The sequence below is a fragment of the Phascolarctos cinereus genome, unplaced genomic scaffold, assembly GCF_003287225.1.
Source record: "Phascolarctos cinereus isolate Bilbo 61053 unplaced genomic scaffold, phaCin_HiC Scaffold_9;HRSCAF=440, whole genome shotgun sequence".
In the NCBI taxonomy this organism is placed as follows: domain Eukaryota; kingdom Metazoa; phylum Chordata; class Mammalia; order Diprotodontia; family Phascolarctidae; genus Phascolarctos; species Phascolarctos cinereus.
In genome coordinates, this window is record NW_027556402.1 from 179,802,768 (window position 1) to 179,819,706 (window position 16,939).

Here is a 16,939-nt window from a genome sequence, read left to right on the forward strand (position 1 = left end):
GTCACTTTCAGCCTCTTGGGGGAATTACTTGTGAATGTGTATGACTAAACCCTAGGCACTTAAAATTTTTACAGCCAATTATCAACTAATAATTTGACAACCCTACCCAATTTCCTTTCCTAAGGCTCAATTACACAGCTATCCACTACCTCTCCTTCCCTCTTCCCCCTAGCACTGACCATCTTTGTTTCACCAACTTGCTCCACCCATCAATCTATCCTATCAATTTGCTTTGTTCTCCAATTGTTCCACTGAACTTTTCTAACTTGCCTTGTCTTGCCAACTATCTTCTTGTCTTCCTTCTTGAATTTTCCTCTTCAGGTCCTTACTGCTTAATCCTCTCATTACGCTGCTTCTTCATGCTCCTCTCCCAGGTACAGGCAGTGGAAATCTAGTGGAGTTGGAGATTATGCTTCAGATATTTCTCAATTTCTGTTCCTTACTCATATAAACCCCTCCAAATTGCCTGCACAATTTCCTTCTTTTTCTTATTCAGCTTAGGTCTTTTTCTCTTCTCCCATTGCTCCTATAGAAGCTGGAAGTAGGTTTAATATTGACTTCAAGGGTAGCGCTTGAGGATCATAAGATTTAGAGTAGGAACTTGAGAATATCTGATCTAGTGTATTCATTTTACAGATGAGAAAACTGAGAACCAGGGGAATCAAGTGGCTTGTCCAAGCTCACACAGGTTAGTAAAATGCAAGGACAGAATTTGAATCTGAACTACTTTTCCTTAGCTAGAAATAAGCTTACCTTACCAGTGAAGACTCAAACAAATGAATAAGAAGCTAAACCCAGTCCCTGATTTCTGCTGCATCCTTTTTCTTCCCCCTGACCTACCTTTCTCTAAATATACTGGGATACTTTGCTACCAGGTAATCACTTTCTTTTAAATGAACCTCTGTATATTTAAGATAAACATGTAGGCATTAAGGCATTTATGTTTGTTTATTTTTTTCAGGAGGAAAGAAGATTTCAGTGTGCTGCATTGCCAAACACTCTCTCTCATCGGAATAGATCCTTTTCTTTCAATCCTCATCCAGGCTATTTGACCCCCTCCATGAAGGTGAATGAGTTCTTTTCTTTTTAAAAACATTTTAAAATTATCCTAAATGTAGTATCTAGCTAAAGTAACATTTTAGGATCATACAGTTTAGAACTGGAAGAGGCCACAGCAATCATGGTTCATGAAATCACTCAAAAGGGATTAACCTAAACTAATCCACATAGGAAAAGATAAGTGGATCAAGAACATGTAGTATATGACCTGCACTTGGGTAGTCAGTCTGTCTGTCTATATATCTTGGATTGGGGCTGCAGATGGTCAGGTTGGGCCCAGAATTGAATAGAAAATAGGTGAGACTCACTTGGGAAATTGAACAGGGCTTCACTTCAGACTGTCCCTAGATACCGAAGTGGTATTTTCAACATCATTATGCTCCTGGTGATGCTAAATGATTGTGATTCATGGAACATTATAATCTTTAAAGGATCAAAAGTGTAAAGAAAAATAAAGAGGCATATGGTGGGTGTTAGGTAGGGTGGCACATGAATGTTACCAGGGAGAGCTTATCAGGAAAAGTGATATAAAAGCCATCCTCAAAGCAAGGTATTATCAGAAAGAATTGAGGAGGTCATGTAGGGACAGTGCTAATAGGCAGGCAGCTCAAGCGGTGCATTATTTGGAGAACGTCAAAAAACTGAAGTAAATCCTCTTGTGTGATGGGTAGGGGGATTTCATTAGACAGGATCAGATGACATGAATGCATTGTCATAGTCACTCAAGGGGGCATCATAAATCCATGAAATACTGAATATAAACTCAGTAACCATCCACCAATATCCGAATACAAAAACTTTTAAGTGATTATACATAAAATTGCAAGTATTTTAGCTTTTTAAAAATGTGTATTTTAACAAAATAATAGCAAAACGTTTCCATCTCTGACACATACTGGCTATGAATGGACAAGTCACTTAACCAAGTGTTCCAGGCACTTCTCTAAAGAGTGTAAGTTGCAGAGCAAGTCGCAGTTGAAGATTTGCATTGATGATTAAGGTGTATGGTGCCATTGATTTTGCTTTTTCACTCTGCATCTCTTGATATGGCTTCCCTTATTTAATTGTATCCTTCACGTCCTTCCTTTTGTATGGCGCAGTAACATTTCATTACATTCACATACTAGAGTGGTTGGACTCATGTGTTATTCCAGGAAACGACTTCTTCTCAACAAGAGCAAATTATTTTGCCAGAGGAATTCTATCATCTTTAATACCTTAACTGATTCTGAGTAATTCAAAGCACATCAATGGAACAAATACGCATCCCGTCCTTTAGGGACCTGAAATAAAGTAGAGGTACATTGACATGTTGAGCAATTTGACTTTGGCATTCTGAAATACCACAGTGGTACTTTTTCTCTGCTGCTTATGTCTACAGTAGCCTCCAAGTGTGAGATACCTTATGAACCCTTCCTTTAAATTAACAGAAAAAGAAAATGGAGGAAGTTCCCAGCCGGGTTGTCAGTGTGCCAAACTTAGCCTCCTATGCAAAGAATTTACTGAGTGGTGATTTGAGTTCCAAGAGAAATGCTGCACCAATAACCAAATCACCAAGCTTAGACCCAAGTTCCAGCTGTGTTAGGTCTGGTCATCAGCCAGTCAAATCTCCACATGCTAAAACTGCCACAAGGTAAGCAGAAAAAATATACGGTTAAATTTTTCCATGGAGCTACTTGGAAAAATTGGACAAGACTGAATAGTACACAATAACAGTTGATTTAGAGAGAGTTCAAAAGGTGGAACAAGCTGCAAATACTTGAACTGTACTTGTCCATCCTTTTTGTGGGGGGGAGTGGGAAAGGGAAAAGTGGTCTTGATCTGTGATTTCATTGGTGTGGACATTTAACATGGAAACTTCCTCCACCAACATGGACTGGCAAGCCATCTCTGAATTACAGTCTTAGAGAGTTGTCTGGGGTACACGGAGGTTAAATGACCATGGTCACATAGTATGTGTCAGAGGAAGAACTGACTCTCCTAGGTCAGCTCTCTATTCACTATGCCATGTTTACTTACATATAATATTGATCTATATGATGGGAGGAGTAGTAATGTCCCAGGAACTAATTATACAAGCAAATCATATTTTAAAATTTGATTAAAATGTTATTTGACATGGGCACTGATTAAGGACTCTGCTTTGAACATCTACCTAGTGTTCATTTTGGCAGCATATATATATGTAGTCTGCATGCCTACCAAGCAGAAATCACCTCCATATTGCCCAAAATACACATACATTTTCTGACTTTAAAAACTTATTGCTTTCCAGAGCCAAAAATATTTGTGAATATTAAATTACTAGTTACTAACATAATAATATCATGTTTCTGTTCTTAGGACTGAAGACAATGAAAAAACCCAAGCCAAAGAAGTCCAAAAACAAGGTTCTCAGCATCAGGAATGGTTTACAAAATACTTTTCATTTTAGACTGACCTTTTAAACATAACTTAATAACATTTGAGAAAAAAAAAATTTTTTTTCAAAATGTCCAATTTAGGGAATGGATTGAAACATAAAAGGTCACTTTTGCTATGTAATTACACGTCATAGCTTAAAATAATTTTAGGATTAATATTCTATAATGGGTTCACTAAAGAAGTTCCTTAGATCAAGGTAAGATCATTTCCCTTCCTACTTGAATACTCTAACAAATTATTTACTCAGTGTTAACAAGAAAGCACTCATAGGAAAATTTTCCATATGGGTTTTATGTCACATTTCTGGTGTTCACCACCTTTAGAGAATGCTAGTCCTTTCTTGTGAACTGTGTAGTTGGCTTTATATGTGATTTTGTTGGTCTAGAAACAAATATTTGACTTTTAGAAATGACTTGACTAGAAATATTTTTTCTGTAAGATAATGTATTTACTGTGGAGCATATGTTATCAGTAGCAAAAGGAATAAAAGGAATTTTCATTGACAGGAAGCTCATTGATAGGCATAGAGGCTTTAGACCCACTTATCTCACTGTGGGCTCACTGCATGGAACTTCTGTAGATTTAAAGGGGAGCTCTACACTCTAAAGTGTAAATGGATTTGGGTGAATCTGGTCCCATTTGAACCAGCGGGCTGTTTCATAGCATTAGACGTACTAGTTTTTACAAACTCTTAGTCTGTTCATTAAATTCACTTTGCACCTGGTGGAACTATGGGATTTGACAGGACCCAATACAAATCTTATGATGCAAAATAACCTCAGCCCTTTGGTGCTGGCCTAAATGGTGCTCCATGAAATTCTTATTCCAGTATATGTTGTTTACTCTATGTACTGTGTTACTTGCTGAGATAAAAAAATCTTCCTGTACTGCCAATTTTTAAGTCTTTGCTCTGAATAAAGCCAACAACTGGTAAGTCAAAATAGTTCTATTATGTGTCCTTCAGCAGAAAGGTGGATGTCACAATTCAAGGCAGAGGCCAGGATGGATGGAATGATCGTTGTCAAAGTGACACATGACTAGATTTTCACTTTAGCAGAAAACAGTTTTGTATACTTAGGCCTGAAAGAAAAAAATGTGTTCAGTGCTCTAGAAGCTCATTTACCATTAAAATTTTCACATACATATCCATGGTAAGCTAAAACACAAAGATCCAGGGAGGATTTTTAAAAATACAGCTACTGGTCACCACACAGAATTCTGACATGTTATTTACAGAAGAAGGTTTTTCTTTTATTTTCTTCCTTTCTTCATTATGCATAATGAGCACTGGTAAGACAGTCTGCTTTATTTCTTATGTTAGAGACATGACACCCATGCTTTTCTTTTGCCCCATAGAAAAGGTAAACCTGCCCTTCCTTTTGGCTACAGCCCCAGAAACCCTATCAGTAAAAGGGGGCAATTCATTGCCCAGTATCCTAAATTTTAACATATCCCATTACTCAAGGAGAGTCTGTTTATTAATCTCCTATCAATCACTGTGTTAATACTCTCTAGTCACAATAACCTGGGGATTTTATGATCTTTTAATTTGTTTTTAGTAAAAAAAAAAAAAACAAACCATTTTTACACAGGATCTTCTTTTCAAAAAGCCCCAGAGTATTTACAATCATCAAGTTTCTCTGAGACAGGCATGGACACACTTAATACACCACTTTGAATTTAGGCACATCTACCTACTGCCACAGTGAGGCCTCTAAATGGTAATGGAATCAGTTCTAGAATCTAGATCTGCTTCCCAGACTAGTTTTCTCCCCCTTAGGCTACACTCAAATATTTATTATCGAATATATGTAAATCTATGCAAAGAGAGTAAGTTGGCTATGCAAACTGAAGGCCAAAATTGTGCTGTAATAAATTTGGGAAGGGACAGCTAGGTGACAAAGTAGATAGAGCTCCGGCCTCAGAGTTAGGAGAACCTGAGTTCAAATCTGGCCTCAGACACTTGACACTTACCTAGCTATGTGATCCTGGGCAAGTCACTTAACCCTGATTGCCTCACCAAAAAAAAAAAAAAAAAGAAAAGAAAAGAAAAAAAAGGCAATAAATTTGGGAAGCCAGTATATGCCTCACATCCAACTAAAACACAGAAGGCTCTGGATTTTCTCAAATAATAATGCTTTAGTTGGGATATTTTAGAAATTTCTTTAGAAAACAAATTCCAAACGGTCAATTTAATTATCCATAAATGTTAAAGGCAGTAACCTTTGCCCAAGTAACTCACTTTCCCTAAGACAAAACCAAAGATAACAAAGCAACTGACTAAGCTTTGAAAAAAGTACTAATTTTAGTTTACCAAAACAATATGCATTTTAGACAATTTACAGAAATACACTTTAAGAAACCCTGCACAGAAAAAGAAAAGAATATTTGGCAAAGTTGAATTTTTTTAAACAAAATACTCTGTACATCAATATTTTGCAGATTCCATTAAAATTACAAATAAGAAAATCTTAGTTTAATGTTTTTGTAAGTTGTTGTAAGACAACAAAGAGTCATGTTTGCTTCATGGGGGCAGGAATATTAGCCGATGCCTGCTCAAGGTATGCCAATGGTCCTTGAGGTATGTCTGCAGGCTTTTTATGTTGAATGTTGATCTCTTCTAGGACCTGCTGCCAGTGCCTGAGCTTTGCCAAATGCTTCTGGACCAATGCTTCTTTTCTCTGTAATTCATTTCTTAATTCTGAGACATCCTACAAAAAAAATACAAAGAAAACAAAGTTCTTGACTGGATAATTTAAGAGCTCATCTAAGAAAAACTAAAATTAAAGAAATTAACGCTTCTGTAACCGAACCTTCGTTTTTACATTCCAAAATTTGAATCAGCTATTTGAACTATCTGAGATTGTTAACTGGGAATTATCTATGAAATTTTGGGTTGAAAAGGACCCTACAGCTCAAGTCCAATCTACAAGTAAACTGTAATTCCCTGTACAAGATGTAATGGAAGATCTTCAGCAATAAGCAGGGACAGAGATTTCCTCTAGAGGAAATCCATTCCAGTTCTGAGCAGCTCTAATTGTCATTAAAAAGTTTTTCTTCATAACAAGCCAAAAATTTCCCTCTGTAATGCTATGCATTGCTCCTAGTTCTAAGCCCACGGAGATTCAGTCCCCTTCCTCTTCTAACTGAAAGCACTTCTGGTATTTGTCACCATTCACATTCCTCTTAAGTCTTCTTTTCCTCGTTCAAGCCAGCCATCCCTGCCTGGTTCTTTCAACAGATTCTCATAAGGCAGCTCCCAGGCCCTCTCAACATCCCAACTTTGGGCCAGATCCCAAAGGTCAACATCTTTTCTAAAAAGACTGAATTTTGCACAGGACAATTTTCTCTATGTGGTCTGCCCAGGCTATCGCCTCCTTCACTATGGACACTGCCTCTGTAAATGCCAGTTTAAGAATGCTTTGGCTTCCTAGTTAACACTATTGACTCCTATCAAAGTCTACATTAACTTGTGTCTAGATTTAGAGCCCAAAGAGGGACCTTAGAGATCCTCTGGTCGAATGGAAGCAGTGGTGGCTTGGATGATGGTCCATCAAGATGGCCTGGATTTAAATCCCAGCTGCTACTTACTGTCTGTGAAACCTACAGCAAAATCTCCCCACCTCTTCAGACTTCAGTTTCTCATTTATAAAATGTTGCATGCGATGACCTTTACCATTGACCAGAAAATCAGGTTCAGAAAGGAACAATACCCTGCCCAAGCTTGCTGACATGGAAAGGAAAAAGCCAGCATCTGGCTATGCCTCACATACTGAACTTCAATACAGGACTTTACTTTGAATACCCTTTGAATTTCATCTCATTAAGGTCATCCCGTCATTCTGGCCTGGTGAACTCTTGGGGTCTCTACTCAACTTGTTAACTCTCTCTTCTAGTTCCTTGTCACTTGTACACTTGAAAAGCATGCAATCTACCTCATTAGCAACAATGCTGAAGAGGATGAAGTCGAGAATAAATCCATAGGGCACTCTACTGAGAGACCTTCAAGTTGGCATTAACGTACTCTTTGGGTTCAGCATTCAACCAATTCTTCACCTCTCTAGTTATTCTAGTATTCAAGCCACTGCTGGATGCCATGCTAAAAACCAGGTATACAATGTCTGTACATTCTCTTGATATACCAATCTAATAATACCATTGTGAAAAAAAGCAATGGGATTTTTCTGGCATGAAATAGACTTGATGAAGCGATGCTGGCTCTTAGGGATCACTGGTGGTTCCCTTCTAAATCCAGAACATATAACTAATCTTCCACCAAATTTTTCTAGATCCTCTATGGCCAGTAACTTAAAAACCAACACTTAATATCTGACTAGTCCTTTACGTAAAGATTGTTAAAGCTTATTTTCAAGGTTTTAAATAAAATACCACCATTATCTTACTCACATCTAACGTTAAAAAACTTATTTTAGTCTATTATTAACTGTATGAAATGAAAACACCACTTAAATTAGAAATGACAGAATATACTACACTAATCATTTCACTTATATTTTCCTTAAGAACTAAGACCCAGTGGATCACAGATCAGCTGTGTAACTAACATTCCCCACCTACACATTTTTCACCTGCTTGCCTCTCTACCTCATTTCTCTAATAAAAGAACAAAGATAACATGATGAATTCAATCAGCCTTTATTATTTAGCCAGCATAAGTATTTCCAAGATGCCCACAGATAAAGGCAATTTTAAACCTAAAATCTTCAGTTTCAAAGAGATCGGGCCTTAACTACAACTAAATCAATAAAACTTAACTTAGTCACACAGATCTGTGACAAGAGTCAAATTTCATTTCTGTAATAAAATGCTTAATTTGCCATAACTGGATGGCTTGAAATGTAAAATAATTCTGAAAATGTCACTTTTAGGTTGAACCTTGAAAAACAACAAGTATAAGTTGAATTTTAAAGAGGTTTTTTGAAGGGGTGAAGGTAAGGTGGGATAAGTGTCTTCTATATTTGGATACAGATGGGTATTTATTTACTCTCACTGAAATCTGAGCACGTAAGACATAAAGAAAATTTTAATTTATTACCTCTTTAATAACTTGCTCTGGTTTCTGGACAGACAGTTGTAATCTTTTCTGAAGAAAAAAGCACTCTGTTTGTCTTGCAACATCCAGAAACTTCTGAATACACTGATCAACACCTAGAATTCAGAAATAATATAAATCCGAAAGGTAAAAGAAATATAGTGATGTAATACATGATTACCCAAATTTATTCATAAGAGTCTACTGGAAGGAGCATTTAACAAGGAAGTCAGGCTTATTGGATTGTTAATGTCAATGTCAACGTCCACTCTAATTCTTTTGCTTCCAAGTCATCTAGCTTTTCAGCCCCAATGACCTGCACCTTTACTCCACCTCAGCCCTACAGGATCATAGCCCTGATCTCATCACCCACAAGTGTCCCACCTTAATAATTCATAACTCTAATTTCTGCATCTGATGTTCACTCATGCCTCAGCTCTTCTCTTCCCTCACTACAATGTCAGCTCAATCCACACCTCCATCCTTTCTTAACCCTTTCTCTAGTCGAACTTTCTTCCCTTCAAAGTCTCAATATTTTAAGTAATGAATTCAATTTTACACTATCCTCAGCCCTTGAGTTCCTCGACTCCTTGTCATTTCTTTTCAGACCCCAATCCTATGTTAAGCTAACCATCTGCCTTGTGCTGTCAAATGCTGATGGAAAATCAATCAATTCACTGGATCCACTCCAAATCCTGGCTATGAAATCTTATCTCAGCCCTCAGTTGTGCTACAAACCAATCCTTTTACTCTTCCCTGACTAGCTGCTGTTCCATAAACAAACTTATTAAGCACTTACAATGTCCCTGGCACCAACACCTTCCCTATACCCAATACCTCCTTTTTTAGTAGCAGAACTTTTCATACCTCACTGAAGAATCAGAAGGCATCCAAGCTTACTTCCCTCTCTAATTCTATAGTTCAGAACAACTCAGCATCACACTGTGTTATCTCCCTCTCTGTATCACTTTCAGGATGAAGTTGCCCTTCTTGCCAAAAACCAACTCTTCTGATTATGTCCTTGAATCCATCCCATCCCATATCCTCCAAGGACTTGCCTCTTCAATCATCACCTCACTCACCCTTATTTTCATTCTCTTTTTATACACTGGCTCCTTCCTTGCTTCTCACAAATATTCCTACATCTCCTCAATCCTTAAAAAGAATTTCACTTGACCCCACCATCTCCTCAGGGTATTATCCAATAGCTCTCTTTCCCTTCTTCACTAAACTCCTAGAAAAAGCTGTCTATACTTTATCAGCTCCGCTCTCTCACATCCCATTCACTTCTCAAACCCCCACCACTTGACTTCTATCCTTTCAACTTGACGGAAACTGCTCTCTTCAACGTCACTAATGACCTAAATTTTGCTAAACCCAACTGCCTAGCCACAGTTCTCAACCTTCTTGACCTCCCCAGTATCTGACACTGCTGACTTGACTGTGTCCCCTTTCCGGATATTATCTCCTCCTTGGATGACTGCGACATTGGTCAGTTATTCTCTTCCTGTCAAACTTACTCATGGTTTCCGTTTTAAACTCATTATGCATGTCCTGTCCCCATACACAGACGTCCCATGGCTCTGCCCTAAGGACTCTTTCTCTTCTCTTTCTGCACTTTGCTGTTGATTTCATCAGCTACCATGGATTTCACTATCGGCACCATTCAGACAACTTTTCAAACCATATCCAGCTCTCATGTGTTTCCAAAAGCCTTGCACCTGCTTGATCAGCATCTCTAACCACATGTTCTATAGGTGTCTCAAACTCACCATGTCCAAAAAGGGATTCCTCATCTTTCTCCATAAACTTGTCTCTCCTCCTCACATCTTACTTCTCACCACCATTCCTCTAGCTGCCCACATTCATCATCCTTGGATCTTCCCTCTCGCTTGCCTCCCATATCCAATCAGATGCTCTCCTGTTTAGTCGACTCCCTCACAATGTACTGCATCCAGCTCTTCTCTACTCACGCCACAATCACCCTCATCCAGGCTTTCATTACTCATCATTTGGCCTAAGCTTCCTAAATGATCTCCTAACTCCAGTCACTCTCCTCTCCAATACACCCTCCATTCAGTTGCAAAATTGGTGTTCTTGGGTTTTTTTTTGGCGAGGCAATGGGGTTAAGTGACTTGCCCAGGGCCACACAGCAAAACTGCTATTCTGAAAGCATGCGTCTAAGTACTTCCCTTGCTCTAGAAGCTTGGAATGAACTGATTTTGTTGAGAATGACACAGGCAATTAGGGTAAGGGGTATGAGAAAGACAACAGGAAGTGATAGAAAGAATGCTGAACTTGGAATTAGGAAAGATTTGGGCTTGACTTCTAACTCTATGGAAAATCACTTCACTTCAGCTTCCCCTTCTATAAAATGGGATTAATATTACTTAAACAGTATTATAGTGAGTAAAGTGATATATAAAATGCCCCAAGGCTCTTTCTACTAAATCATATCCCCTTCTCATCATTGATCTTTACCACCAACAGGTCATTCTGGCCCCCTGGCCTTATTCCTACTACATAAACATTTGCCTTGTGCTCTTCACTGCAGCCAGTCTTTATGCTATCTGCCAAATACACCATGTCTTTGTGCCATCCCTACCTCTAAACTGTGGCAAATCAAATTTCTTTCCCCTTTAGAACATAAAAAATTCACTTTGTTCATATCTCTAAGAATTAATTTCATCAGGTTCTGGTTACTCCATTCATTACGGTATGATAATTCCCACTGACTACCTTTCCCAATATAGGTATACCCTCTTGTAATGTTGTCAAAATAATGTATCTCAATGAAGTAATTTTATTATAACCAAGCACCACTGTAACACCATCAACATTGTTTCTACAGAACTGGTCCTATAAAGCTGTCACATATAATAATGATGTTAGGTGAGGCATACCTGTATTTTACCTGCAGATGTAACATGTTTGTACATGTGCTTATATTTCTGTCACTTGTACTTAGAGATGAGCAAAATGAGGCAGAGAAAGGCCATGTAATAGTCCATTTGTAGAAACTAGCCTATATTATAGAAGCACAGAATTTTAGAGAAGGAATTTCGGAAATCAATCTATTTAACACCATTTAAAGATGAGAACAATGAGGCTCTCAGAGGCAAAATGACTTGTCCATGTTCAAAGAGTGAACAGCAGAGCCAGAACTATCACCCAGATCGTCTGACTCCTGGAATGATCTGCCCTCTAATTTAATCTATACGATACACACTACTTCTTTCAAAGGGAAGTTTAAAAGAGTAACATGAAATGAATTAGACCTATTGGGTAAAAAGCCATATTGTAAATAATTAATGATAGAATTATTCTTCAGGCATTATTTTAGAACATATTTTTTAAAACGAAAATATTTTGTACTGACTTGGAAAATATTTTAAAAACTCTGCTTTTAAAACAAAATTTCCAGTTACACTTGAACATGACAACATGCCAAACATCAAGTGATAAGAGGTAGAATGGTACAGTGGAAAAGGTGCTGTATTTGGAGTCAGAGAATCTGGGTCTGAATTCCAGCCTCTGCCACTAGTTACCTGTGTGAACTGGAGCAAGTCAATTATATTCTCTGATCCTCAGTTTCCTCATCTGCCAAATAAGCAGGCAAGACTAGATGACCTCCTGTGTCCCTTCCAGCTATAAAGGTATGATCTAGAATGAATGGCTATTTTGTTATCTACACAAATCTTACTCCCAACAGAATAACTTGTTCAAGAAGAAGTGACAACCAATTATTTAAATGAAAGGATCAAGAATTATTTAGGTATAACTGATGAAAGACAATAATTTTTAAAATTTCTAAATTAAATTTTAAAATGAAGTTCTTACCAGTTCTGATTTCCTCCTGATCAGTGCCATTGACATAATCCTGACTCACCAGGGAAGCAAAACAAGCCTACAAAATTCAAAGGCAAACAAAAAAGGTTTAATTTATAAAAACAAAAGGAACTGTTTACTTTAAAAACAGTAACAAAGCATTTGGGTTTGTGGCATGAAAGCAATTCCTAAGTTCCTAGAGGTCCTTGAGGATCTTTAATTTCTAAAGGTATGCAGCAAAGCTCCAAGCCAATGAAAATACTTATCAAATAATCTGATTCTGTAAATAACATCAGGACAAATTCACAGGTATTATTAATGTTTCCTGGTAAAACTATAGGAAGCTCTGGATAATATTAAAATGAGTTTCAGCCTGAGTTCCTAGAGCATAAGCAACACAGGCAAGATCAACCTTACAAGCTGCCCAAAACAGTTTTGCAAAAGTCCACCACTTTGATACCTCAAATCTCTATTATAATAATTAAGAAGCAACACAATGTGTTAGGTGCTGTGCCAAGAACAAAAGACAGGTACATTTCCTGTCACTTTAAATTCAAAAAGCCGAAGATGATTCTCCGATCTATTTATCAAGTCCGAATCACCGACTGCCTATTCAACATTTCAAGCTGGATGTCCTATAAACAATTTAAACTCAGCACATCCAAAACAGAACTGATTATCTTTCCCCCGCCTCTCTCTTCTTCTACACTGCACTTTTACTGTTGAGAGCACCACTACCTTCCCAGCCAGGCAAGTTCAAAGCTTAAGTGTTATCCTGGAACCCTCACTCACCCCCGTATCCAATCTGTTGCCAGGCACAGCCATTTACCTTTATGTCATCTCTCATTGCCATTCCCTCTTCTCCTCTGAAAGCCTTCACTCTGGTACAGGCTTTCATCACCTGGACTACTGCAATCAAGTCTTCGCCCCAACCCCCACTCTAATCCAATTTCCACTCAGCTGCCAAAGTGATCTTCCAAAGTGCAGGTCTTACCGTATCACCTCTATATTGGATAAACTCCAGTGATTCCTCATTACCTCTATGATTATCAGTTTAGGTTTTAAAGTGTTTCACAACCTCACCCCTTCCTACCTTTTCAGTTTTTTTAATTTATTCCTCTACATACTCTAAACCCTATCTACACTGTCCCTGCATCATCTCGACATTCTATTTTCCCTGGCCTTTTTCCTGGCTATCCTCCATGGCAGGAATGTTCTCCTTCCTTACTGCCTCCTTCTGGGTTCCTTGTTCACAACTCAGCTCAAATCCCTCCTTCTTGCCAGAGGCCCCTCACTGCTGGTGCCTTCCCTCTGATATTGCTTCCAATTTACCCTGTACATATCTTGAATGCACAATGTTGTCTGCATGTTGTCTCCTTCATTAGATTATGAGCTCCCTGAGGACAGGAGATTTTGCCTTTTTTGAATCCCCCAGTGCTTAGCTGAATGTCTGGCACACGGCAAACATTTGATAAAATAAATGCTTGTTGACTTACTAAAATTAAGCATGATCAGGCTTGCCTTTTTCTGAGATGCCCCCTTCCTTCAGGGCCTTAATTTTATAGTGCTTGATACTTGGACAATACAGGTGAAGCAGACCAAAAGTACAGTATCTCACTGCTTGATAGCCCTTGCCTTTGGCCCTCTAGGAGGGTCTACACAAAATACAGAATCCTATTGATTGACAAATGGGCTAGTAAGCAGACCGTAACAGATGTATCTTGACCTTTCAGGCTGATGAACAGGCTCATGTGGTTGGGCTGATAAATAAATGTCAAAACATCTATGTGGTCCAAAGAGCCGGTAGAAGGACAGATAAAAGTCCAGCAACCAAGGTCACTCATTGGTCAAGTGATCACTGTCATCTCCCCATGTTGAGCAATAAAAGGATGACAAGGGATGGTGGGGCAACAAAAATAGCTGAGGGACTTTCCATGTATTTGAGTCACCTCCACCACAATGGGCTTGGTCACCATAATAAGAAAAAATAAGGGTGAGGTTTCTCTGGTTAGCCTCCTATAATTAAGCAAGTGAATTTACAAACCTTAGTTAACATCTCTGAGACCTACTACCAGAACATAAAATCACTATCCTTATGGAATATATCAAACTGATTAATACTGATTGGAATAAAATAGGGGTCCAATAAATCATCTATCACATTCTTGAGGTTTCAATTAATTAATTCAATTCAATTAATTCAATTTCAATTCAACTGAGGTTCCCTCCTTCCAGAAACTAATAATCTAGTTTGGGATAAATCACACACACATGAAAGGTAATTCAAGGTCAAAGACAGTTTATGATTAAATATCAAAATTAGTGAGGTGGACACTAAGTGTCCTATATTAGTTCAGAGATGAGAGGGTCCAATAATTGCAGAAGAGAAGTTTGTCTTTGATGCCCCTGAAACAGAGCTGCTGTTCAACATTTTCAATAATCTGCTGGACATTTCAATTCAACAAGCAATTATTAAGCACCTGTCCTATGCCAGACATTGTGCTGGGGTCTCTGAACAGAAAAGACAAAAATAAAACAGTGCCTGATATATAGTCTGCATTAAGTAAACTGGGGGAAAAAAAGTATTAATAACGTAAACTTTAACGTATCATGGAAGGCTGTTAGGGTGAATGGATATAAAGAGAGAACATGAAGGTTTTTTTTGGGGGGGGGATTGGAGTTAAGTGACTTGCCCAGGGTCACACAGCTAGTAAGTGTCAAGTGTTTGGTCTGAGGCCACATTTGAACTCAGGTCCACTACGACACCTAGCTGCCCCACAGAACATGAAGTTTTAAGAGTAGTTACAGACTCCCATATTTCCCATTTATCCTGCATACAACTTGCTTTGTATACATTTATTTGTATTGTCTCCCTCATTAGAATACAAGCTCCTTGAGAGCAAGGACTGTCTTTTGCCTCCTTTTTTTGTATCCCCCGTCCGTAGGACAGTGCCTAGGACACAGCAGATGCTTAATAAATATTTATTGAACTGAGACTGCCCAACACAAACTGGAGCTATCGGGGAAGGTGAGAGTTCTGTCTCAAGACCCTGAATACAAGGGCAGAAAAAGGCAGTGAAGTTTTCAGAAGAAAGGCTGTACTACAGGTTTGGAATCCAGAGACCCAAATCCTAATTTTGTCACTACCTAGTTGTGTAATTTCAGGGAACTCAATTCTCCTCCATTTACTTGTTTTTACAAAAAAAAAAAAGCTGCTGGATCCCATCATCCATTTATTAAACCTGGTGATCTTAACCTGGGATTCTGAACTTTCAAAAAATATTTTGACAACTATATTTCAATCATGGGGGGTAGTCAGTGAAAGTGGAGGACACCGGAAAGGCGAAGGGGCAGTTTATGAGGAACTTTGAGCCAGAAGACTTGACTGCATGTTTGATCCCGGAGGGGAAAGGAAGCCAATGGAGTTTGTTGCCGGGAGGTGGTCAGACCAAGTGAGTGCTGCAGACCAGGAGATCAGAACGCAGGGATCTTGGGGGTGAAGCGAGCTGAGGGGCGGGGGTCGTGAACAGGAGGAGACAAATGATGCTGGACCGGAATGGGGGAGGGGAAAGGGGGGTGCGTTACCTCGAAAGACGCTTCCAACTCGTCCACTAAAGTACTATTAGAGCTCCTCGGACCGCCAGCCGCCGTCGGAAGCAACGCAACTTGTCCCGAGCTCCCGGGGGGTCCTGGAGGCGGAGGCGGCGGAGGGGGCCCTGGTTGCTGAGCCGCGAACATCCCTCCCAAGGAAGCTGCCATCTTGGTAGGGCTTCTCCACTGGACATGCGCGAGGGGAAACTAGGCTTCAGGGAGCATGTGCGGAAACCGAAACGAAGACTGAGCATGCGCCACCTGACCAGGGTTGTACGTTGATTGGCTGGAAGCGAAGGAAGAGCCACGTGAGGAAGGAACCGTGGGCGGGAGGTGTGGCTTGGAGGAGGAGGGGCCAGAGTCTGGAATTCAGGTTCAACATCCAATGAAGCGTGAGGTTCGGTCCCTTGTCCGCGATAGACAGACTGGAATTCCCCGGTAAACTGGAGGAGGACCGCGTAGACTTCCCTAGAGGATGGCAGCGGGTCCCCCCAATTGGTCCAGTCCGTGTTACGTACTGCTTTTTCCTTAAGCACATTTTTGTCCGTGGGACTTCTCTATTCAGCCGTCTCCAGAGGCTTCCTCTTGGGACTAAGATGGAAAAATCCTTTAATTTTTTTAAAAATAAGTTTTTATTGAATTTTCTATTTCTTACATCACCATAGTTATCCCAAGTATTCTGCCCCCTTCCCCTCCAAGAAAGCCTTTTCATATGACATCGTATTTTAGAGAGGAAAAAAAAATCGGCATAACTGATGGTACATTGAAAAAGTACAAAAACATATGCAATATGGTGTGTATGGGGGTGGGGGGATTTGTCCTTCGTTCTCGAAGAGGACCATGACATCAGGAAGATGGTGCCCTGACTTGCAGGTAAATTGGCTAACACTTGCACGAAGATGTGGGTTACGGATGTTTTCTCACATGTCTTATTGGAGTCCTTCTGTATCTTTATAATTTTGTTATGTTTATTTTTCACTTATT

General features: G+C 39.2%; 2 protein-coding genes across 2 annotated transcripts in view; one reads left to right on the forward strand and one right to left on the reverse strand.

Annotated features, from left to right (window-relative positions):
- Positions 1 to 4,557, forward strand: part of FAM184B (family with sequence similarity 184 member B) — a 114,655-nt gene extending 110,098 nt beyond the window's left edge. Inside the window, exons 15-17 of the mRNA XM_020992690.2 lie at positions 962 to 1,066; positions 2,490 to 2,692; positions 3,403 to 4,557. Of these exons, the coding sequence (XP_020848349.1) occupies positions 962 to 1,066; positions 2,490 to 2,692; positions 3,403 to 3,493 (399 nt within the window). The 3' untranslated portion in view covers positions 3,494 to 4,557. The remainder of the gene's footprint in view (positions 1 to 961; positions 1,067 to 2,489; positions 2,693 to 3,402) is intronic.
- A 454-nt stretch (positions 4,558 to 5,011) lies between these two features.
- On the reverse strand, positions 5,012 to 16,160 carry MED28 (mediator complex subunit 28). The gene is made up of 4 exons (XM_020992709.2): positions 15,950 to 16,160; positions 12,377 to 12,443; positions 8,540 to 8,652; positions 5,012 to 6,194 (listed from the first exon to the last, which is right to left on the reverse strand). The coding sequence occupies exons 1-4, from the start codon at positions 16,121 to 16,123 to the stop codon at positions 5,997 to 5,999; spliced, it is 552 nt and encodes a 183-aa protein (XP_020848368.1). The 5' UTR covers positions 16,124 to 16,160; the 3' UTR covers positions 5,012 to 5,996.
- Positions 16,161 to 16,939: the final 779 nt, after the last annotated feature.